This window comes from Nematostella vectensis, chromosome 13 (assembly GCF_932526225.1).
Source record: "Nematostella vectensis chromosome 13, jaNemVect1.1, whole genome shotgun sequence".
Taxonomy (NCBI): domain Eukaryota; kingdom Metazoa; phylum Cnidaria; class Anthozoa; order Actiniaria; family Edwardsiidae; genus Nematostella; species Nematostella vectensis.
In genome coordinates this window covers 9,444,345-9,468,343 of record NC_064046.1, presented here as the reverse complement: position 1 = coordinate 9,468,343, position 23,999 = coordinate 9,444,345, and the positions used below count along the sequence as shown (strand labels likewise).

At 43.1% G+C, this 23,999-nt stretch overlaps 2 protein-coding genes across 8 annotated transcripts in view; one reads left to right on the top strand and one right to left on the bottom strand.

Annotated features, from left to right (window-relative positions):
• LOC5518594 (protocadherin-like protein) overlaps nt 1-23,999 on the bottom strand; it is a 99,473-nt gene that overhangs the window by 71,284 nt on the left and 4,190 nt on the right. The gene's annotated exons all lie outside the window — the stretch shown is intronic.
• Nucleotides 1,760-23,590, top strand: LOC5518544 (protocadherin-like protein). The gene is given in 12 exon segments (XM_001638497.3): nt 1,760-4,040; nt 9,100-9,494; nt 10,414-10,652; nt 11,269-11,369; nt 11,850-12,310; nt 12,887-13,017; nt 13,396-13,564; nt 13,930-14,212; nt 14,617-14,850; nt 15,435-15,686; nt 16,753-20,537; nt 21,008-23,590. Coding segments are annotated over 12 exon segments (9,561 nt in total). The 5' UTR covers nt 1,760-1,855; the 3' UTR covers nt 22,334-23,590.

Below are 23,999 nucleotides of genomic sequence, written 5' to 3'. Positions count from 1 at the left end.
TTGATGTCCATAGCTTACTGAAACTTTTCAGTACACGCATTCTCTCCTCTTGCCACCCTCTTAGTTATAAGAAGGGTTTGTGTCTAGGGAGATGGCCTACGTCCGTTGAGAACAAATTCCTCACTTGCCACCTTCTAAGCTGAAATCCGCAACTTATTCTAGATACGGTTACGCGATTTCACAACATACATAACGGCGAGTGTTGAATTCACGGACAGGCAAAATGCGTTTTGAGGCAAACATGGCATCTAATAAACGAATCTAAACATTTTGTCATGAGGTTCCACCCGGCTAAACAGAATCTTCTAAAGATTCTTATAACAAACTGGCAACTTATCACGGAACTCAGCCTCATACGGCTAGAATCTTTAATGAACCTATAGTCTCTTATAGAAAGACGAAACCGCTTATAGACTTTTAAGTCAGAGCCACAATCTCTCATAAAGGACTAGGTATCAAAGCAGATTTATTTACAATTGTGGCGGGTGTGGCTGTTGGCAATATTACACAACGGACAATCCGCTAATCGAGCATACTTTACGAAGTCCTCATTAGCAACCTAGCGAAAAACAACTGACGAAGGTCTCTTCATTAAGAGTCCGAAACCGGTCTTGTAAGCGCTATAAACGCCCGCCGATTTTTCATCAAACGATGACATCGGAAGGCACCTTAGACGAGATGAGCGAGCCCTCTCAGAAAAAGCCAGATTTAGCCAAAGTGCACTTTGAATTCTACGAGTTACAGTGGCGATTCTCGGCAGCCTCAAATCTTCCTGTTTGATTTTAAGAAATCTATTAAAACAGGAGTGAGCTGTACTGCAGATATGTCCTAAATAACTCTAAGAAACTTTACATGCACTAAGAAAGCTTTCATGTCAGGTCGAGCAACGCTCCTATAGACGTGAAACATTAAAGAACGACAAATTCCACCACAAAGACATATAATATGTCGCCTAAGGTTTTTGTCACCTCATAAACCACGTCTAGCGTATATCGTCCTCCGTAGATCCATTTCTGCGGCATATAACACTCAAGCAAAAGTGTAATCTCAAAGACACTACGCACTTTATTTACTTCATCAGAAGTCTATAAAAGGGCGAAAGATTCATTGATTTAAATATCTTTGATGTCCATAGCTTACTGAAACTTTTCAGTACACGCATTCTCTCCTCTTGCCACCTTCTTAGCTATAAGAAGGGTTTGTGTCTAGGGAGATGGCCTACGTCCGTTGAGAACAAATTCCTCACTCGCCACCTTCTAAGCCGAAATCCGCAACTTATTCTAGATACGGTTACGCGATTTCACAACATACATAACGGCGAGTGTTGAACTCACGGACAGGCAAAATGCGTCTTGAGGCAAACATGGCATCTAATAAACGAATCTAAACATTTTGTCATGAGGTTCCACCCGGCTAAACAGAATCTTCTAAAGATTCTTATAACAAACTGGCAACTTATCACGGATCTCAGCCTCATACGGCTAGAATCTTTAATGAACCTATAGTCTCTTATAGAAAGGAGAAACCGCTTATAGACTTTTAAGTCAGAGCCACAATCTCCCATAAAGGACTAGGTATCAAAGCAGATTTATTTACAATTGTGGCGGGTGTGGCTGTTGGCAATATTACACAACAATATTTAGAGTGTGACTAAGACATTCTTCAGCGATGAAAAGTACAATGGTTGAGTGATTGGCAGGTCCTTGGATAAGCGCTCTAATTGGTCGATTTGTAATGCACAGGGAATCCACGGACCGTGAATTCTACTTTACCGCTTCTTCGGCATAACGAGTGTTTTTGGTTCGTAACGACGGTAAACAGTCCTTTGCCTTGGCCACTTTAGATTCTCGTTGATATGGGACTGGACGGTTCTGCTAGCTTAGGGTTTCTGGTACTCTTTACTTTGCTGTCTAGTCTAACCATTACGGGACATGCACAGACGATCGAGAGCGCTAGCGTGCCCGAAAATGAACCTGAGGGCTTTCGTGTGTTCTCGTTCCCTTCACCTCCTTCAAATGAGATCTATTCGTTCTTCAGGGCGCTCGACACTGCCTCGCAGAGCGCGCTGAGATTATTCGATATCTCCGAAGATGGAGTCGTAGTGACTAAGAATCCGTTGGTTTATACGGACGGCGAGGAGAACCTATACGTTCTCACGGTACTCAGGCGACAGCGCGGCATGACCGAAGGAGGGATTGCCTGGACATTACGCATTACTGTCACCGATACGAACAATTTCCAGCCGACTTTTGGAGCCGATCTCTACTTGGGTTACATTGCCGAGGAGGCTGCACAAGGAACAACTGTCGGTGGATTGGAAAAATGCCACGCAGAGGACAAGGATAGGAGTGGTATTGATAGATATGAGATCGTTAGTGGCAACGAGAGAGGGTATTTTGTGGCGGAGACTAAAACTGTGGGCGCGCAGAAGTTCCTGGTGTTGAAGGCTACGAATACTAGGATTGTTCGTGATCCTGCAAGGCCAAGCATAACACTAACAGTGCGGGCCAATGACGGTGGGGGACTCCACGGTACTACTAGAATACAAATTGATATCCAGGACACGAATAACAACCCTCCGGTGTTTGAGAAGTCCGAGTATACAGTGACGATTGGAGAAGATACACCGGTTATGACTTCCATTCTGAGAGTCCGCGCGAGGGACGCTGATATCGGTCGGAATGGGGGTATTTATTATTACCTGAGGAACACGCAAGACTTTACTATTGACGCTATCACTGGTGTGATCCGTCCCATTCGCATGTTGGACTTCCAGAGTGGCCAGCAGCGTACGCTTGAGGTGACTGCCCGGGACAGAGGATCGAGTCCCAAGGCTGCGAATGTAAACGTCCAAGTGACGATTCGCTCCGACATCTCGGGCTACCCCCCTGTCGTAGTGCCGTCCTCTTCCTCTGATAGAAACCGCCCTCCCGTATTCCCCGAAGGTCCGTCCTTTACTCTCAGTATTCGTGAAGATTTTCCAGTAAACGGAGCCATACAAGTTGTGAAAGCCAACGACCTAGATGCTGGCAGTACTAACGGGCAATTACGCTACTCTCTTAGCGGGAACAACAACTTTGCTATCGATAACACCAGCGGGGTGGTGACGCTACAAACCCAGCTAGAGTACAAGGCGAACCCAGCTCAGGATGTTATCGACTTGGTTGTGACTGCTACGGACCGCAATGGGCTAAGTGGAGCCCTCAGTGCGAGTGTTAACCTTAAGATAGAGGTCCTAGATGTGGACGACAATAATAACGCGCCCGTATTTAACCCTCAGCAGCTCGAGCTTACGGTATCTGAGGACACAGCCGTCGGGAGGACAATCAGACGAGTGAGTGCTACTGACTCTGACGACGGGTCCGATGGGCAGGTTGTTTACTCCATCATTCAAGGCTCAGGGCTTGGAGTGTTTCAAGTTCAAGCTACAACGGGGGATTTGATAGTAGCTGCGCCTTTAGATCGTGAGAAAATGTCCTTTTATGATCTTGTTATCAAGGCCGAGGACAAGGCAACCTTTCCGAAGTCATCAAATTTATACGTGATGGTTAAAATTCAAGATGTTGATGATCATTTTCCGCAGTTTACTCAACCTATGTATTACGCTAAAGCCCCGGAGAAATCTCCCGAGAATACTTTTGTGACTGTAGTAAAAGTAGTGGATCATGATCTGGGGGAATCTGTGTCTTATTCTATCACAGGCGCTTGTAGTTTCAAGATAGTGCCCACGAGTGGGCTTATTCTCACGACTGGACCAATAGACCTTACAACAGAACCCTCAACATACGAACTCGTTGTAACGGCAACGAGTTCAAACTATGGCACCACTAAGAGAGCTACCGGGCAAGTTAACGTGGAGATTACAAGCAAAACCGAGTCTCCGCCGGTGTTTAAAAACACCCCATATGCCATCTCTGTGCCGGAGAACCAGGGAAGCATTGCTAACTTAGTGTGCGTAGCTGCGATAGACACGAAAGGCCAGCCTGTGATTTACAGCATCGAATCGAGAGGGGAGCCGTTCGGGATCGACTCTAAATCCGGTAAGAATTAAAAGCTTATTTTTTAGCTCGTAATTAGTCCCGCAATCTCGGCGGGTTATCGTGTTATTTGGTGGTCTTATCAAGATAAAACTCGCTCACACAGACCTCCCAGGTCGTACTTGGAAGCCATTTACGTGCTGTAGTAAGCCATTTGTATGTCGGATAACAATTTGCATGCACACTTTGTATCATTCGTTGTCTATTTCGTGGTAGCGCATGGCCGGTAATTTTATTGCGGTTATGTTAACACTTTAGAAATCTTGAATTTTGCGAGAATATTCATAGAGCCAAAAACCACACAAGTATTTAATTACCCGTGACCAATTGAATGATAAAGACGCTTGGTAGAATTTCGGTTGTAAGAAAAACCTTTCTAACCATTTGGTTAATCGTAATTGAAGGGAATCGATTTTAGTTTTACATTCGACATCTTGGAGCCTTTGCTTGGCACACTTGGATTGGTATATATATCTTATTTTGAATCAATCAACATTTCTTAGCAACCCAACCTAAACTATTCAACGTATTCTTGAAAGCTATGCCGATTCCTGTGGCAACTATCGTATTTCCGATGCTTATTTTATCTTTTCCCTCGCGGCGTTTTCAGATATTAAATTAATTAATCGTTATATTGTTAAACTCATTTCGGTACATGTGGAACACAAAAATAGCGCAATTGTTAAAATCTCTGGAAGCCATTTCGCTGCTTTACTTTAGTGGAAGCCACTTAACTACACTCACTTGGAACCCATTCAAGTGTGGATTGCTCGTTGTTTGCAAGCTTTGGTCCTCGCCAATTTTACACACTATTATTTTTTCCCTGTTCACATACAAACTTATAATTATAACATGATTGGATTTGTGATTGTATTTGTTCAAATTATTTTTGTTTACACTGGAGTTCAGAATTAAGGCGTAGAAAAACTTCCGTCCACAAAGCAAGCATAACACATTCCTTTTCTGTACCCACTATTAGTAAAACAAAGGTAGTCCTGCTAAACCCATGACGCATGTGGGTTAATCATCAGCCCTGCTATGTTTTGTATTGTTCAGCCCAGTGGGCAGTATTCCGGCATGCACCTTCGAGCACGCTAGACTAAGTGTAGAATAGAAAAATTGATTTCTATTACATTTTCCAGTTAATTCGAAAGGTTTACAAGTACCATTTAATTTTAAATCACTTCATTACAAGGAAATTTATGTATACGTACGCAGAATCGCTGCTTATGTAACACGACTCAAAGCAATTCAACTGTGTGACAGTTTGAGGATTACGTGAAACATATGCTATGGTCATGTAAAAGACATACGGTATGGATGTTGCGCTTTTTATGCTCAGCTAGAAGGCCGAACTTCAATGGATAACGTTATTAGTGTCAGTCGCCATCTTGTCATTGGATAGCGTTAGTTTCCATCGCCTGATTTGGGGAAGATATTACGATATGTTCGGTTCAGTTCGATATATAAAGCATAGGATTTTATGTTTAGGTGACTTTGCAACTTTGGATTTAAAACAAAAACGTAGAAAGTTGTATTGAGCTATATAGAATCTGCATTTAACGCGCGCTGTAACTGGTCCAAACACAGGAAGCCCATGCTTGTAGCATGCGACAAGCATACTTTACGGTATTCGCTTTGATCTCACACAGGTATCCTGAATGAAATACCGCGTTTAAAAATTATATACCAAATGTGCTTATCGTAAATGCTCGTTTTAGTTCCTAATGGCTTATTCATTTTTTTGGTGGTAAGGGTTTATTATTTGAGGCGGGCGCTTATTTAATGGGAAAAATTGTGAAAAGGAGCATGCACAGTGGCCAGTGCGGAACATTACCATTTTTGGTTATATTTGATAAACAATCTCATTAACCAATCAGAGATGAGTATTACTATGCCCAGTCTCACGCGGACACGCCTCAACTCAGAGTGGGAAAACAAAATGGCGGTTCCGTAGAATCGGGAAAATCATGTTGAACGCCGCTTTTTTACTCTCTGCTAGCAGTGATTTCTTCTTATCTGTTTAAGCAGGGATTTCACCGACTCAGTGCGTCATATATACCCTATTTGTGTTGTTTCTCATCGGCAACAGACCTCATTTGCAGGGTTATTTTTACGACTTCACCAAATCGTACTGTAATGAACGCGGAAGGGTAAGCCACTGCTACCAGGCTATAACATTGATCACCAATTATCTAGTTGTACGTTTCATCAAGTCATACAAATGCACAAAATTTCCCTGGGTTTATCTTGCTTTCGCACTCGGAATGAAGACACTCCAAGAAAAATTTTAGCTGGGATATTGAAACTAAAATGAATCTTATACAGAATGGCAGCGAGTCTCATTTAAAAAAAATGAAGCTATATCGTATACAGATTGGCCGCGAGTCACTGTTTATTGTATGCAATTTAAAGACACTACATGAAAGTACTGTTTAAATGTTTATATTTGATCCTGGAATAGATAGATTTGCTATGATCAGTAAATCTCAGGGATGGCAGTCATTATTCATTGCTGCATTACTTTGCTATTACTCGTTGTAAAAAAAGTCCTTACCACAAATGCTCACATTATGGCTTTTTTTATAAATGGATTCTAGAGGGGGCACTTGTTTGAGGGGCTATGTAATGTGCTTATTCAATGAGGGGTGTATGTATACCTCAGTGTCAGAACCATCCCCAAAGGACTTCATTGTATCCAGCTCTGTTTTCATCATGATTTATTTTATTTAAAAAAGGAAGTTTTGTGACACAAATCGTGCTTAATACACAGGTTCTAACACCAAGTTAGAGCCATTGAGGGTGTATTTCATTGTGTGTGCAGACAAATGGAAAAAGGCATAAAGTGTAAACTAGGGTGAGGAAAAGGCATGGTAAGGGCAAAGAGGTGGTGACTAAGGGTATGTCTAATTGGGGGTGCTGACACAGGTTGTGAAGATGAAGTAAACTTGTACCATGTTTGATTACTAGGCTTGGAGATAATAGGAGAATGGGAGTATAGTCATACCCTGGGTACCAGAGGCTCCAAGCTTCACTAGAGCAGATATCATATGGAAAATATCTATTCATATTTGGTGATACTTTAGGCTTATTTTTTTTTCTCGCCAGTCTCTATTATATGCGCAAAGAGTCTTTTTTTTATAAAAAGGGTATTAAATTTATTTGATTTGATAGGCAAGTCTGAGTGTTGAAGCTCCCCTTTAAACTATAGTGATATTAAGAATTTATATGTTTGGGGTATATAGGTTTGAGTAATTGTTTGGGAGGTAAGTTTCTATACTTGGTATATTTTATGTATAGAACTCAGGTTTGGGTATTTTTTTATTTATTTTTTTTTTTTTGGGGGGGGGCTAATTTGACAGAAAGTCCTTATCGCAAATGCTTATTTTAGCATATTATGCCCTTCTTTTTACCCCTCTTGTACCAGGTTTGATTACTAGGCCTTGGAGATTCTAGGAGTATGATTGTGCAGTCATAGATATCATACTGTATGGAAAATAAATATTTATATTTGGTGATACTTCAGGAGCATTTTTTATCTCAGTGCCTATTGCACAGAGTTTGTTTGTTGTCTTTTTTTTTTATAAAAAATGGAATAAAATTGATTTTATTTAATAAGCAAATCTGAGAGTTGAAGCTCCCTTATAGCAAGATTTTGTTTGCTTGGGCTATAGAATTTAGGTTTGGTTATTTATTTGGGAGGTAAGTTTCTATGCTTGGTATGTTTTATGTATAGAACTCAGGTTTGGGTATTTTTGAGGATGAGTAGGGGGGGGGCTAATTCATCAAAAAGTTCTTATCACAAATGCTTATTTTAACATATTATGCCCCTCTAGCATTAGATTTTAGAGGGGGCACTGGTTTGAGTGGCTATGTAATGCGCTTACTCAATGAGGGTTATTTTATGGTGTGTGCAGACAAATAGGAAAAGGCATAGAGTGTAAAATGAAAGGTTGAGAAATGCATGGTAAGGGGAGTGAGGTTGTGATGACTGAGGGCATGTCACATGTGGTGTGCTCACACAAGGTGCGAAGACAAGGAAGTAAAATTGTACCGGGTTTTATGACTAGGGCCTTGGAGGTTAGGAGGATAGAATTTTTTTTTATAAAAGGGAATAAAAATAAATAAAATTTGATAAGCAAATTTTCCTTCTAAAACTTTTTTATGGGACTGGCAAGTTTCAAGCTTTTGTATGATTTACGAATAGAACTCAGATTTGGGTTACTTTTTTTGGGGGAAGGGGGGGGGGCTATTTATTCTTGGTGGAGTTTTGGGTATAGAGTTCAGATGCAGGTATATTCTTAGGGGTGGCGCGGTTCCATTCTTTTGGGGGCATAAAATGTTCGTATCTGTCGGAACCAACAGTCATGTTCACAGCTAGAGTGCCCCCCCCCCCCCACCATGTTGTTGTGGTGGTCGCAGGGCAAGACATTTAGCTAAAGAATGATAAGAAGCGAACCCCCGAGAGACAAGGGTAGGGTAAAATGCTTTTCGGCTAAATGTTGACACAAATTTTCATACCTATTCTTCGGCGATTTTTCCCTGACGTTGGGCCTTGACTCGCACTTTCGTCCTCACAATTCAACCTCCGCTCTTCTCAACTTTCACCATACCCTGTGGGCACTCGTTTCGGCTTGTGGTGAAAATTGTTTTAGTATACTATGATCCTCATTTATCCTAGTTTAGTCCTGTTAAGGTCCTAAGCCGTAGAATTTGGTCCATCACACTCATATTTCTCTTTTTCTAAACGTAAACATTACGAAGAGAGTTCGATTTTACGGCAGTCTCCAATAAAAGCGCTCAATTTGAAAAGGTTTCCCAAACGATATTTTACTTTCGAGCACAGGAACTCATCAATCAAATATCAAACTTGGTATAGAGCAGGATATTTTGCTGTTTTGGTCGATTTTTGCGATGCGACGTCTCGCTAACAAAACAAATTCAAGTTTCAAACTCCGCGCGGCCATTTTGAATATTTGCATAATAAGTAGGTAAATCGATATAACCAAAAATAGTAATGTACGGCACTGGTGGCGTGAGCAAAAGTTTTTTGTGTCAACAGGGCGTTTTTCTTCCCTCCAGTCCTTCGACTATGAAACCGCTGACAAGTACCGCATACAAATCTCTGCACAGAGCGGTATCGCCCCAAACATCATGACGTCATCATCTGATGTCGCCATCACGATCAAGGACGAGAAAGACCCCCCGCAGTTCAGCCAATCAGAGTACAAGGTCTCGGTCCCTGAGGGCGCTAGCGTGCGTTCGACCCTGTCACGTGGTATTCGTTTCGTGGACGAGGACACTCTAAGTACCCAGTTGGAGTGCTCGATGGAGGAAATGACGTCACGAATCCCCTTGGATTACCTGTCGGTGGTGCAAGATGGCGGCGAGTGCAAGTTTGTCATCGAAAAGACTTTGGATACCTTCGTCGCGTCCAAGTTCACGTTTGATATGAAGGTACATCGACAGCGTCTTCCCCGCACTTTATTTAGTTTTATTTGTATTTCGTGAATACACAAACACCGAGAAAACTTACAAGTGTTTTATATTAAACTTTAGGCCGATTTACACAGCACGTTTTAGTCGTATGCGACGTGCCTGCGACACCTCTACATTTCGCGTCGTAGAGTGAAAATCAGTCTACGATTCTGCTTTGATGCTCGACTACGAAAGTCGTGTGTAATTAAGGGCTAAGACATGTGGTAGGCAGGTCGCATACGACTAGACCTTGCTGTTTAAATCAGCCTTTCATGTGCTTTTTATTCAACGCGCCGCGCGCTTCCATGACCAATAAGCATGCAAGAATCACATATTTGATTGACATAAACTAAAGCCACCTTGATTGGCTAGCGCTTCCATGACAAATAAGCATACTAGAATCACATATTTGATTGACATAAATCAACTAAAGCCACCTTGATTGGCTAGCGCTTCCATGACAAATAAGCATACTAGAATCACATATTTGATTGACATAAATCAAACTAAAGCCACCCTGATTGGCTAGCGCCTCCATGACCAATAAGCATGCAAGGTTCACATATTTGATTGATATAAATCAAACTAAAGCCACCCTGATTGGCTAGCGCTTCCATGACCAATAAGCATGCTAGAATCACATATTTCGTTGACATAAATCAAACTAAAGCCACCCTGATTGGCTAGTAAAGCTTTGTAAAAGCGCGCGAAAATGCGATAGATTGCATAGCTCGAAACGCTCGCGTTTACAGAGGTTGTTTCATAAGAAAACATCGAGGTAACCGCAGACACCCTTAGATCGATCAAATTATCACATTTTCTCGCACTGTCTTACAGTTTGCTTTAATAATGCGTAATTTCTATTCATTTCAGAGTCGATTGTATGCTATATTTTCAGGTAACGGATAAAAACTTTCCTGGGATGTTTGCAACCACCAAAGTCGAGGTTACCGTAACCGATACCAACACCTACACGCCCGTGTTCTCCCGCACGTCTTTCTGGGCGTCTAAACCGGACACTCTACCCACCGACACCAGCGTCATGCAGCTGTCAATCATTGACAAGGACATGGGCTCCCTTGGAGAGGTGACTTATCAGCTGATCGACCCAACAGTATCAGCAGGCGAGACCTCAGGGTGAGTACCTCGCTAAACCGGACAACGTGGACGGTTCGGGCTAAACATTAGCCTAAAAGAACTCTGCTATCTAGGACGTCGTAGTCCTTTGCGTTTTAGAAAATTTAGATGAATTACAGGATAAGATTTTATTGCATTCACCCTTGAAGATTGTCGATAAACCAGTCTTCTGTTATTGTTTACAATTGAAAGTACATCGGTCAATTTGCAAGAAAACCATCCACGATTAAAGTCGGATACTTTATTAATGATATTTGATTGAAAGTTTCTTTGTTTCTTGCTTGAATTAGCCGATGGAATGGTTCCTTGAGTCATTCGGTATGGTGCGGGAGCGTAAAATGGCTGCGTGATTGGCCTTCTTTAAAGAGGCTATGAGTTGAACGTAGGCCATGGTTAATCCAGAACTCTTTTGATATGAAACGAAAACTAGTTGTAGCATTTTTAAAAGTCCTTTTTGATCATCCTGCCTGATATAAAAGTGATAGTTTGATAGTGTGGTCCACGGGGGAAGTCCTTCACAAACTAGATGCGCAATTGATAACATCAACATTTAACTGATAATTTTCATAATACAAGCCCATCACGTGTAAAGACGAGCGTTTTCGTTCTATTTCAGGTATGATCGTTTCCGCGTCGACGACTCGGGGATGATAGAAAGCACGAATATCCTTACCGCTAACACTTTATACAAGCTGCAGGCCAAAGCGAAGGACGGAGGTGAGTATCATCTAAGTGTACCTCTATTCATTTTAGTAAAAAAGTAGAAGATAGGTACTTGAGCCTATCTATGACCAATTTATACTTAGACCTATGTGCCCTCATTTTGTGAGAAAAAGCGTCTCCATCCTTGGGCCCTTTATTGATTTCTTGTTTTACTTCAGGTTCTCCAGAGCTCCAAACTTTTGGACCTTTGACTAAATTCTTGTCTCACTCCAGGCCACCCAGAGCTCCATCCTTGGGCCTTTGACTAAATTCTTGTCTCACTCCAGGCCCCCAAGAGCTCTATTCTTGGACCTTAACAAATTCTTGTGTCACTCCAGGTTCCCAGTGATCCATCCTTGGGCCTTTGATTAAATTCTTGTCTCACTGCAGGCCCCCCAAAGCTCCATCCTTGGGCCTTTGATTAAATTCTTGTGTCACTCCAGGTCCCCAGTGATCCATCCTTGGACCCTTGACTGTATTTTTGTCTTAAATCAGGTTCCCCAGCGCTTGAGGCGACCGTAGACGTGTTTATCTCGGTCTAACCCAGCAGTGACACGCCCGTCCGGTTTAGCCAGAATCCCTACTCCGCTTCCATTGCCGAGAACTCCCCATTGAATATTGAGGTCTTCCGGGCAACTGCCACCAAATCTGGCTCTTCGTCTGGCATCGCATACAGCCTAGTAGGAGGGCAAATCGAGAATGGTAACACCATGTTCAGTATCGACTCTAGCGGGCGAGTGCTGCTACTCAGACAGTTAGATCGTGAGAGGACCAAGTCTTACAAGCTGTATGTTCGCGGCACATATACCGGGGGTTCGCTCACACTTGCCACGGATGTGGAGTGCTTGGTGACTGTCACTGATGTCAACGACAACACACCATTGTTCACATTTGATCGCGTTAACAAGCAGTTCGTGGTGGACAACTATGCACCTGCCAACACGATCATCGCAACAGTAAGTCCTTCTTTGTGTCTGCCCGTCTGTCTCTGTCCTTCTATGTGTCTTTCCGTCTATGTGTCTGTCCGTCTATTTGTCTGTCCGTCTATGTGTCTGTTTGTCTGTTTCTGTCCGTCTATGTATTTGTCCGTCTGTGTGTCTGTCCATCTACGTGTCTGTTTGTCTTGTCTGTCTATCTATATCTGTCCGTCTATGTGTCTGTGTCTCTGTCCGTCAATGTGTCTGTCGTGTCTGTTTGTCTGTGTCTGTCTATCTATATCTCTTCGTCTGTGTGTCTATCCGTCTGTGTGTCTGTCCGTCCATGAGTCTGTCCTGCCATGTATCTGTCCGTCTGTGTCTCTGTCCGTCTATGTGTCTGGGTTCCTGTCGGTCTGTTTGTCTTTTCGTCTGTGTCTGTCTATATCTCTCCGTCTGTGTCTGCCCGTTAGTTCGTTTTTTCCTTCGTCCGTCTTTTCCTCCAACTATGTTTCCTGTCCTACCTATTTTTTCATGTAATTATGTTGCCCTTCTCTCTCTTTCCGTGGCGTATTTCTAGTTTTTGTTCTTGTGCTCATCTCTTTCCTCGTTTCCTAGCTACGAGCAGTGGACTCAGATGAAGGAGCCAACGCCCAGGTGACCATGAGTATCCAGGGCACAGTGCCGTCCAACGCTCCCATCACCATAGACACGCCTTCCAACGTACTCAAGACAACAACCAAGCTCTCGTAAGTGACGAAATACAGACTTTTTTTTGTTATTCTTTGAAATTAGTGCCGAGCCCCAAACTTTCAAACAAATCCCTGCCTACCCAGTTTCCCGAACACTCGGCTTCCAAGTGCCGATTCCCGATCTCTCGACTTCCAAGTGCCGATTCCAGAACTCTCGACCTCCAAGTTCACAACGGACTTCCGAGTGCCGACCCCCGAAATTGACTTGACTCCTAAATCCCAAATCTCGAACTGCCGTACCCCTTTTCCGAACTCCCCCGATGGCTTATTGATTAAGTGTTGATAAATGTTTCCCCTTTTTTTAAAGTGGAACTCAACGAAATTGAACCCCGTATGGGTGAATATTTTGCTAAATGATCTAAATATATTTTCTAGAACTGTTATCGACTATCAAATCACTGTGCGCGCTACAGATAAAGGTTCCCCACCTCAGTACAGCGAAATCACAGTCATCGTCAAAGTGCTAAACATCAAGACTCCACCGGTTTTTGGACAGGCCAAATACACTGTGGACGTGCAAGAGAACACGAAAGTCGGACAACAGGTGACGGAACCGGACATTCATAAAATCAATCCCATTTGTTGGGTGTGGGATATTTGTTTAGCATAGTAATAAAGTGCGTGAAAGAGGTGATGTTTTAATGATAGGCGCGATAGCTAAATGGTGCAGGCTTTTCTTTGCTCAAATTAGTTCTTAGAATCCGTGTCAGGTCAAAACAGCCGATGGAAATGGATGCTTTTTCACACTTGGTACTTTGCTAGAATGACAAAATGGCAGCTGGCAGAGGCTGTTTAAGCGTTGTCTTCGGCTTTGGCCCCTTGAGCGCGTGACACTCCCCCTAATGGCATTATTGACACATATTGTCGCAAATAATATTGATACAAATAATAACGCTTTTTGTCTCGCAGGTTATCAGTGTGAAGGCAACATACGGGGACTCAAACGCCCTACTACAGTACTCGTTTGTTTCTGGTAACCTAGGCGACGCATTCTGTATTGACAGCTCTGGTCAGATCACGGTTGCACAGCCACTCGACAGGGAGGTGTTGCCTAGTTACACGTTACGCGTTCGTGTGGCGCTCGGGAATAACGAAGACTTCACAGAGGTTGTCGTGTCTTTAACGGACATCAACGACGACTCCCCGACCTTCACGAAGTCGGTTTACGAGTTTTTCGCTAATGAGGATATTAGTAAGTATCATGTTTGTTGTGATCAGAAGGGGACATCCAGAATTTTTTTTTTCAAATATTTTATTAATGTTCACCACATTCTCTGGCGTAACAGGCGCTGTGCTTATTTTGGCTTGAATTTGACACCAAAAAGGTCACGTGATCTCTTAGCGCAAGTCCCCTATTCGTATGTGAAGCCATTGCTGTTTTGTTATTTCACAGACGTGTCATGTCTATTAGTAAAAAAAGCTCGTTTTAGGCTTCCTTTTTAACCTCTTTCTCTTCTCGTTCCGGCACACGCCATTCAGAGCAGATAGATTCGCTTCTCTCAGGTTCCTCACCCTCTTTCTCTTACCAACCGGTTCCGCTACACGCCCATTTGTAGGGATAAGCTCGCTTTATCCAGGTTCTTCTCTGTTTTACAGGTTCAGGCACGTCTATCGGGAAAGTAGCGGCGACGGATCGTGATAGCGGCTCACACGGTCAGATCTCCTACAGGTTCCTCTACGCCTCTGATATCCAGAGCATGGACAAGTTTGACCTCGACCAGACAACAGGAATCATCTCTCTGGCCTCCGGGAAAAGTCTGGACTATGAGGATATCAGTATGCATGTGCTCTTTGTTAGAGCGGAGGATAACGGTGCTAATAAGCTTAGTGGTACGTAATACTTAGGGATATATTGGGTTAACTTTTTTTTCTTGCGGTTGTAAATGATAAATGTTGGTGTTCTTTTGGAGGTTGTATCGTACGGTAATGGGTACCTACTAAAAGGTGGTTCTGCTATAAAAGCGAAACTCCTTACTTATTGATTGAGGAAGAAGCGAAATAATGAGAGCTCAGCATATTTTTCCCAAACAATTACTTAGCCTTTGACTGAGTCATGCCGAAAGATAGATATTGATTTGGTGTCCAAAAAGTAATGAATTAAAATAAAATAGTATTTATATTGCCATGTTCTAAAAGCGCTTCACATTTAAAATCCTAATAAATATTATGAATGTCCATTTTGGGACTGAGGAACACAAGCTTCTATAGTAAGCTCACATACGTTCAACAAGTCAAATTCAGAAAAAAAAACGATAAATAAAAACACGTCTCGACCGTGAATCAAACACGTTTCAGCATTAACGCTAATCTGGTCACTTGCGGATTTCCGACACCCGGAAGCGGCTCGCATTCCAATGTCTGCCCTCCCGATAGTTTGTCTTTACAAAAAATAACATTGCTACATTGTTTTCTAGCAATCGCCGAGGTCCGCATCTACCTAAGGGACATCAATGACAACGATCCTAAGTTCTCGGCGGCTTCGTACCACGCTAAGCTCTCACTGGACGCTCCTGTCCTCGAGCACGTTGTGCAAGTCACATCTACTGACCTGGACACAGCAAATAACGGACGAATTCGTTACTCGATCGTGGCGGGAAATCAAGAGGGCGCTTTCCAGGTCCTCACGGACAATGGGCTCATCCGAGTTGCCAAGTCTCTCACCACAGGTAACCCATCTCTCGACATTAAAATATCGGCTAACAGAACTTTTTATTGGGTTTTAGGAATTCACGATATGGCTCACAGAGCCCTTTCTTGCTCTATAGGTATTCACGATTTCGCTCATAGAGCTTTTTCATTCTCTATCAACAGTGTATGTAGACGCGTATGATTTAGCTAGCGGTACATCGGATTGTTAGTAAAACTGATCTTTTAATACCTTAAGTAACGACTAGGCAACGTTGACGGAGACGTCAGATACCTTGATTCAGAGATCATCGGTATACCCAGGTGTTCGATGCGAGGATCGAGAGAGGTCCCTTTCTTCTTAAAATACCTGCTATCGAGATAACGGGGCATCGACTATGGGGACAACTTTGTGTTACGAAGCTGGTTTTAGTTATTCGTAGTCCCTAGCGGAAACATAGAGTTACTATTGTAGTCTCGTCTACAAAGATGTTTTTGTAGGAAACTCCACCATCATATTTATCAATATTTGTGAAAGGCTCAACTCAGAGGAATTACCACCAATAATAATCCAAACACACCCTTAGTAACAGGACATAATTCCGTGAAAACCGTGAGAACCACCCCGAGCCGAGCCTGCACGCTCTGTGTAACTCAGTTCACTTCAATCAATACCCTTCATCTCAAGTAAAGCAGTGCCATCCAAGATCATAGTATTTGGTACCTCTCGTAACACCTTAAAGAAGGATGATGTGAAAGTCTAGGACAACCATGAATGCGCTTGTGCTCAATGCGAACTAAGGCAGTAGCAAGGCAATTACTAACAAAAATTAAAAGAAAACTGGACTTAGACTCTAGTAAGACTCTTAGTTTCTAGTTAACAGAACAAACGTCTGAACCCCGATAAAGAGCAACGTTTTCGCGGCCTGGTTCGGTCGCCGGGGGCTGAGATGTATCAGACAGATCATATTTTCACAAGCTACAAATTCTCAACCTATCCTTACTAAAATTGTAGAAAATTTTTAGAGCATAAAAACCCTTTTACTAGCATTATCGAGTATAATGTGCAGTTCCATTACAAACTGTTCCTTTTAATCTTTATTTTAGTCGCTGCTTCGTCGTTCCTTCTCACGCTAGAGGCCGCGGATAGCGGGGACCCAGAACGAAAAGGTTCTGTCAACGTCCAAGTCAACGTCTTTCTTCCCGACGGCCCACCCAAGTTCGTGCTCGACCCTGTTATAGTCAACGCTACAGAAGGTATCGCCGCCAATCAACGAGTCGCCGTGGCTAAGGCCGCAACTTCCGAGGCCCTGAAGTACGAGATTCTCTCCGGTAATACCAATGACATGTTCGCGATCAACCCTTCTTCAGGAGTTATATTAACAACCCGTGAGCTGGATTACGAGGAAGCGACGGGTTACATTATGAATATCATCGCGCGAGACACACGGGACCGCAGCGCGAGTGTACAAGTGATTATCAATGTGGTGAACATTAATGACAATGAGCCCATGTTCCCTGGGGAGACAAATGGGCAGATTGATAGGAAGGTCGCCGGCCCATTCGCGCCTGGTTTCATAGCAACAAGATTGACAGCTGTGGATAAGGACATTGGCGATAGAGTCTACTATAAGATTTCCATAGAGGCGGAGAATTACTTCACCATCGACGAGCGGGGTCAGCTGATTTGTAAAAACGACCTTAAAGGTATAGCATCGCCTTTTAGGTTTACCATCGAGGCGCGGGATGGCGGACTACCACAAAAAGTGCATACAGCCAACGTTCTCCTCGTCTTCGTTAAATATCGACCCAAACAGCAGCCAGTAAGAGTAACAGTCCCCGAGACCACCCGTGCGGGGACTGTTATCACCCGGGTGCCTAGGTACTTCCCAACTGGCGAATTTTCCATCGTGTATCCAGAGAAGACGAATTTCACTATTGATAATGACGGTAATGTGACACTTAATCGGCCTCTTGACTACGAGGAAATTGCGTTTACGTTGATCACTGTTCGTGAGAAACAGGCGTCAGGACCTCTGGAGAATTATATCGACGTCGAGATCACTGTCTTGGATGTGAATGACAACGCGCCGGTCTTCACCATGATTTCTACGCTTGGTCGAGTTAACAGTAACTCGCGCGCCGGTGCTACCGCGTTCCAGCTCCAAGCGCGTGATCTGGACTCGGGTTCCAATGGATTGATCGGGTTCCAACTCGAAAATATACCAACACCTTTCGTGATTAACCCGTTGACTCGTCAAATCGAGGTCGGACAACCCAGACTCCAGACTTCGCGTTACGGTCTGGATATCATCCCATTCGACTATGGGAAACCATCTGTCAACGGAACCAAAGCCACTGTGGATATAGAGACTGTTCAGTCTCCGCCGGTGTTCAATGAATCTAGCTACACGTTTACGGTCTCTGAGCGTGCGCCCACGATGACCAAGATTGGCGATGTGACGGCAGTCAGCGTGTCTGGCGCGAGACTCAGTTATACGATCATCGAAGGCAACACTGGGAATAAATTTCTGGCTAAAGATAATGGTGATATTATACTCAACTCCTTGCTTGACTTTGAGCGAGACCAGTCTGTATTTAACCTGAAGGTCGAGGCAAAGGAGCAGATTCCGAAAGGACTATCCTCAGAAGTTGACGTCACGATTACAGTAATAAACGCCAACGACTTCCATCCATACTTTGATGATCCTGTCTATCGACTGAAAGTCCCTGAGTCACGTGGTGTTGGTGACGTCATCATGACTGTAACGGCACGCGACTGCGATTGTCCTTCCGACTGTACGTGTCCGGTCGGACAGCTGAAATACTCCGTAGAGGCAGGTACCAGTTTTGACATTGATCAGACTGGGGCTATTGTGGTTGCGCGGACCTTGGACTACGAGACAAGTAAAGTTCAGGTTCTTAAAGTCATGGCGTCTGACCAGGGCGAGAAAGTCTTTACGGCTGTTACTTTTGTCGTCGTAACGCTGGAAGACACAAATGATAACGCGCCCGTGTTTAAGAGAAATGATTATTTATTCCGTATGACTGCGGATGCCTCGACGGGAAGTATGATAGGCGCAGTAATCGCTCGGGATCAGGATCAGGATGATATAGAAAAGGTCAGATATAGCGTCGTCTCTGGAACAGAGTTTAATGTCAATACCGAGACAGGCGTTCTTACAGTCGCTAAGGATCTATCGACGGGTGCAAAGTCTGAATACTCGATGGAGATTCGTGCGACGGACTCCACCAAGTCAAACGATGCGCGCGTTCGCGTCAACGTGGAATACAAGAACATGTACCGCCCCGAGTTTACAAAATGCGGTAAAGCCACTATTCAGGAAAACCTTCTCAAAGGACAGCTCATCGCCACCGTCACAGCAACAGACAGGGATCAGGGACGGAATGGAGAGGTCGAATATAAGATTGTACCTGTGGGAGGTCAGGACTTCTTCACTATAAATAACAAAACTGGGGAAGTGATAACAACGAGTAGCTTGGACCGGGAGACTAAGGCGACCTACACAGTCATCATAACAGCAGAGGATGGTGGCCACGGCAAGGATCCAGCAGAAAGGCTCATGTCATACTGTTTCCTCGAGGTAGAAGTTCAGGATGTCAATGATAACTACCCATCGTTCATTACCAGGGCTTACTTGGGTAGTATTCAGAACACAAAGCCTATAGGGACAAGCGTGCTGACCGTATCGGCGACTGACCCTGACGCCGGAGATAACGCGAAAATTACTTACGCCTTTAAGTCCCCTAATGATAAGTTTGAGATTGACTCCACAAGTGGTGATATTAGGACCAAGGTCGCACTCACGGGGACAAAAGACGTGAACGAAAAAATGACTGTTGTCGCGTCGAACACTGAGGCAATTCAAGGAGGCGACGCAAATAACCGCGACCGCGAAACCGAAGTCACGATCTACATAACGGACTTAGCACCTCCCGTGTGCGATAAAAATCTTTTCACTGCCAGGATCTTAGAGTCGCTAAGTGTAAACTCTGATGTCCTCAAGGTTTCCGCACAGGCGCCGGGTGGGAAGTCTATTGTGTACAGTCCTGTGAAAGCTAACGCGGATATTGATGAGAAATTCAGTGTGGAAACTAATGGGCAAATCAAGACAGCTTCCCAGCTTGACTATGAGCAGCTTTCCCCGGGAGATAAAACTTTTAAGCTTCAGGTGCGCGCGCAGGAGGAAAATACTAACTTGTACTCCACGTGCAGTGTTGCGATAACCTTGGAGGATGTGAATGACGATAAGCCTACATTTGATCTTGGAAATTATGACGCCAGAGTACGTGAGAACGCGCCAATCGGAACCACTGTTATTACCATCAAGGCGACCGATCGTGACACAGGCGACGCTGGAGTTGTCACGTATTTCCTGAAAGCTGGCAGCGATGAGCATTTCGCGATTGATGTGAACTCTGGGACTTTAACCACGAAGAAGTCATTTGACAGGGAAGGCCAGAGTTTATTTAGCGTTATTGTCATAGCAAGGGACAAAGGTAACAACCCTGGCGCGCTGTCTGAGGAAGTCGCCGTGAAGGTACTAGTTGTGTACGAGAACGATAGCCCACCGAAATTTGATCAGGCCGAGTTCCAGACAAGTGTGTCCGAAAGTGCAACCATCGGGACATCGATACTTGAAGTGGTAGCTACTGACCAAGACATCGGAGATAATGCCAAACTCGAGTATTTCATCTCGGGAGGCGACGGCAGGTTTTGGTTCGCGGTGCAGACTATAAGCAAGTCTGGACGGACGTATGGTGAGGTGCAGGTTGACGCAAGATTGGATTTTGAAACCAAGAGCAGTTACACAATTGATGTGACGGCTACTGATGGACGGTTTAGTGCCACAACTCGCGTTCTTATAACGGTGAGATGTTGTGAATTTATTATATAGAACATCCTTGTGCTAGATAAGTTTAAATACTCTCCTTTTTCTTATGTATGGGTGCCCTTAAGCCTGGTTTCCATATAGTCGTAAGGAGTGTTTGCTCCTCGAGGCGAACACCCGACTCGCTATGAACTATAGGTAATCTTTCGATGGTGATCGGTAATTATTATTTTTTTTTGCAGACGAATTTTACGACCCTTACGACTGTTACGACTATATGAAAACTAGGCTTTATCCTCATCGGGTCAAATAGTGATATTAGACAATGCATTTTTTACAGCCTATTTTTCTAAATACCTTATTGTGCCCATATTTTTTGTCCATATTTTTTTTTTGTTATTGACCACCTCCTCACTTTGGTTGTCTAATGGCTTCTTCTCTTTGCTTAGAATAGCCACCGATAATGTCAAAACGATCTCTCAATTTGTTTTCCATTTTTACCTTAACAGATCACTGACGCGAACGACATTGTCCCTATGTTCATGACTCTAACCACGCCTACCCTCCTATCCCCAATATATACCGGACGCGTGTCCGAGATGACTGGATCGGGTGTCGAAGTACTCAAGGTGTATGCAGTCGACACAGACAGCCCTAACATCCAATACACTCTAGAGGGCAGCTCCAGCTACTTCACCATCGCCGCACGCCAAGAAGGTGGCAAGTTTGTGGGGATTATATCGACGGGTTCCCAGCCATTAGACAGAGAGGCTACACCCATATTCTCTTTCAACGTGCTCGCTAAAGATGGCGTTCACACGGGTTCTGCCTACATTGAGATCAACTTAACTGATATTAACGATAACCAGCCACGATTTCCAAATTCATTATATGTGGGATACGTGGAGGAGAATAAAGCAGCAGGTACAAGCGTCATGTACGTGCAAGCCCATGATGACGATGATCCGTATCTGGGAGGCAACGCCGAGATTAGGTACACTTTGACGGATAACGCAGGAGGGAAATTCAAGATCGACGCCAATACTGCGCTTGTGACCACAGAGGAGATACTAGACCGAGAGACGTCTCCCAATTCGTTCACTATCACGGTCCTGGCGACAGACCAAGGCGCAAACAAACTTAGCACGACAAAAGTCGCTACTATTTACGTGACCGATGCGAACGATCATGCCCCTGTTTTCACTAAAAGAAGCTTCAGGGGTACTGTGTCAGAGGATGTAAGACCAGGGTACGTAGTGACTTCAGTTTCCGCGACTGACACCGATACTGGCCCTAATGCCGAGTTAGAATTCGTCGTAACACATGGAAACGAACCCGCTGCTTTCTACGTGAACCCAAGCAAGGGTACAGTCCACGTATTCGGCATATTGAACTACACACTAAGGAAGTCTTATAACTTAACGGTGACAGTGTCTGATCGTGGTATGCCTGTTCTAAGTGACAACAGCCCTGCTTATGTACTCATAACAATCACAGATGCAAACGATAACGCACCCATATTCATTCCAAACCAGTATAACAAGACTGTAGCGGAGGATCTTGCAGTGGGATCACCGGTTGTCGTGGTAACCGCTGTGGACTATGATAGTGGCGATAACGCCAAGTTTGTCTTTGATATTACGGGAGGTAACCCCGATGACCTGTTTAAAGTCGTCCCGAATCCGGATAATTCTAGTTTGGGTATCGTGCGCACTCGGTTACCGCTTGATAGGGAGACCACACCCATCCACCATCTTGAGATCACGGCAAAAGATACTGGAGGTTTGACTGGAAAAGCCCACGTGTGGTTGACTTTACTTGATGTCAATGATTAAATGTAGCAGATGAGTATTGCCCATTGCCACATATGTGTGACGCGCCTGATTGCAGAGATACGTAACTTTACAAATGAGAGGAAGTGTCAGGAAATTAGGACTTGGCCGATCATGCGTTCTTATGAATTCAAAGACACCTTCTACCGGTGTCGGTATACCTCATATTCATTTAAGAAAAAAAAATATTTAAAAAATGTCAAAATAATAATATTAAATAATTAAACTGAAATTAAGACGTTCTATTGTTTAGGACAGATTGTGATTTTATCAACATTCCGTGTATTACAATAACACTCCGTTATTTGCTTATTTACTTTCGATACAATTCCCGTCCATTCAGTTTTCGTTGATTTTTTTATTCTCCAATTATAATTGTTGTATACTTAGACGTTGTTTATTAGTTTTATTGGGTCCAATTAAATTGAATTTAACGTATGAAAGAAACGAGACATTTTCATTTTTTTTTGTTAGACATTGCTTTTATTGCTAAACTCGTATTTCATATCGGAAGCCGGCATAAACTGTATATCACAAAGTCAATAAAACTGTCATAACGTCTCCGCTCTCTGCAATATAAAATTTAAACAAAGGTTTCAATGAACTTTTCTGAAAAAAGAAAAAAAGGAAAATCTGCGAGAAATACCAAACTCAAAAAAGCCTTTTAAATGAAAAAAAGAATCACCGTATGATATAATTACCGTACTACATTTACTTTCATCTACGTGGCGAAGTGTTCTTCTATTTCACAGATGGGTTCTAATATCGTTAACAAAAGATTTTAAAAAGTCATTATGAACGTTATACATAATTTGTTTCCTCTGGATTTTGTTATTTGAAGGTATCAAACTTTTAGAGATCTATAGAAATCGCTTGTAAAGAGAAGCCTATTTTAATGCTGAACATCTTTCGTAGAATTTATGGCTTTTGTTTACTTAAGTAATAGTGGTATACTCTGTAATTGTGGCTTTTACAGTAAAAACTGGGTATCCTGCTAATACCGGTTAAGCTTTTCAAATCCAGTAGTGCTCTAAACAAATATAAACGAGATCACGACGAAAATCGAGCAATTTTGCAATTTAGCAAAAAGGTCAAGGCCTTATTTATATCATTAAGTATTTCTGATAGAAATTCTAAGTTCGACGTTTAGCTCTCTTTTGTGATATCTTATTTATCTTAGATAAATAATTCATAAGAAATAAATGTATTTTGACTTGCGTCTGAGTGTCAAGGACACGAAGGACGGTGAGAGATGGTAAATGGCTTAATCTAATTTATCGGCGATTTCCCATTTCTCATAAAGGTGCAGATAAAACAAATACTTCTCTCCTTTAAATCCTGAGTGCTATTCATAGATTCTGTGTTAGAAAGAGGTACTCAGAAACGCAGGTTTCGTAGTGATCAGCGAAATATATGACCATAAAAACCTTTGCTTACTGTTATTATCTTAATTGGGAGTGCCACTTACAACGAAAAAGCGAGAAAAGTTTTGCTCACATCTTTTGGATATTTGCCTTGAAAATGTCGATAAAAAGTGTTTTCTAGACGTTCTTTTTTGTATCAGATATATTTGAAGTAGCGATGGGTATATTTATCAGGATTGTGATTAAGACTGATTAAGCACAATTTATTTTTCAGGTTAGTGTTGCTTTTGAGATAAAAAATAATG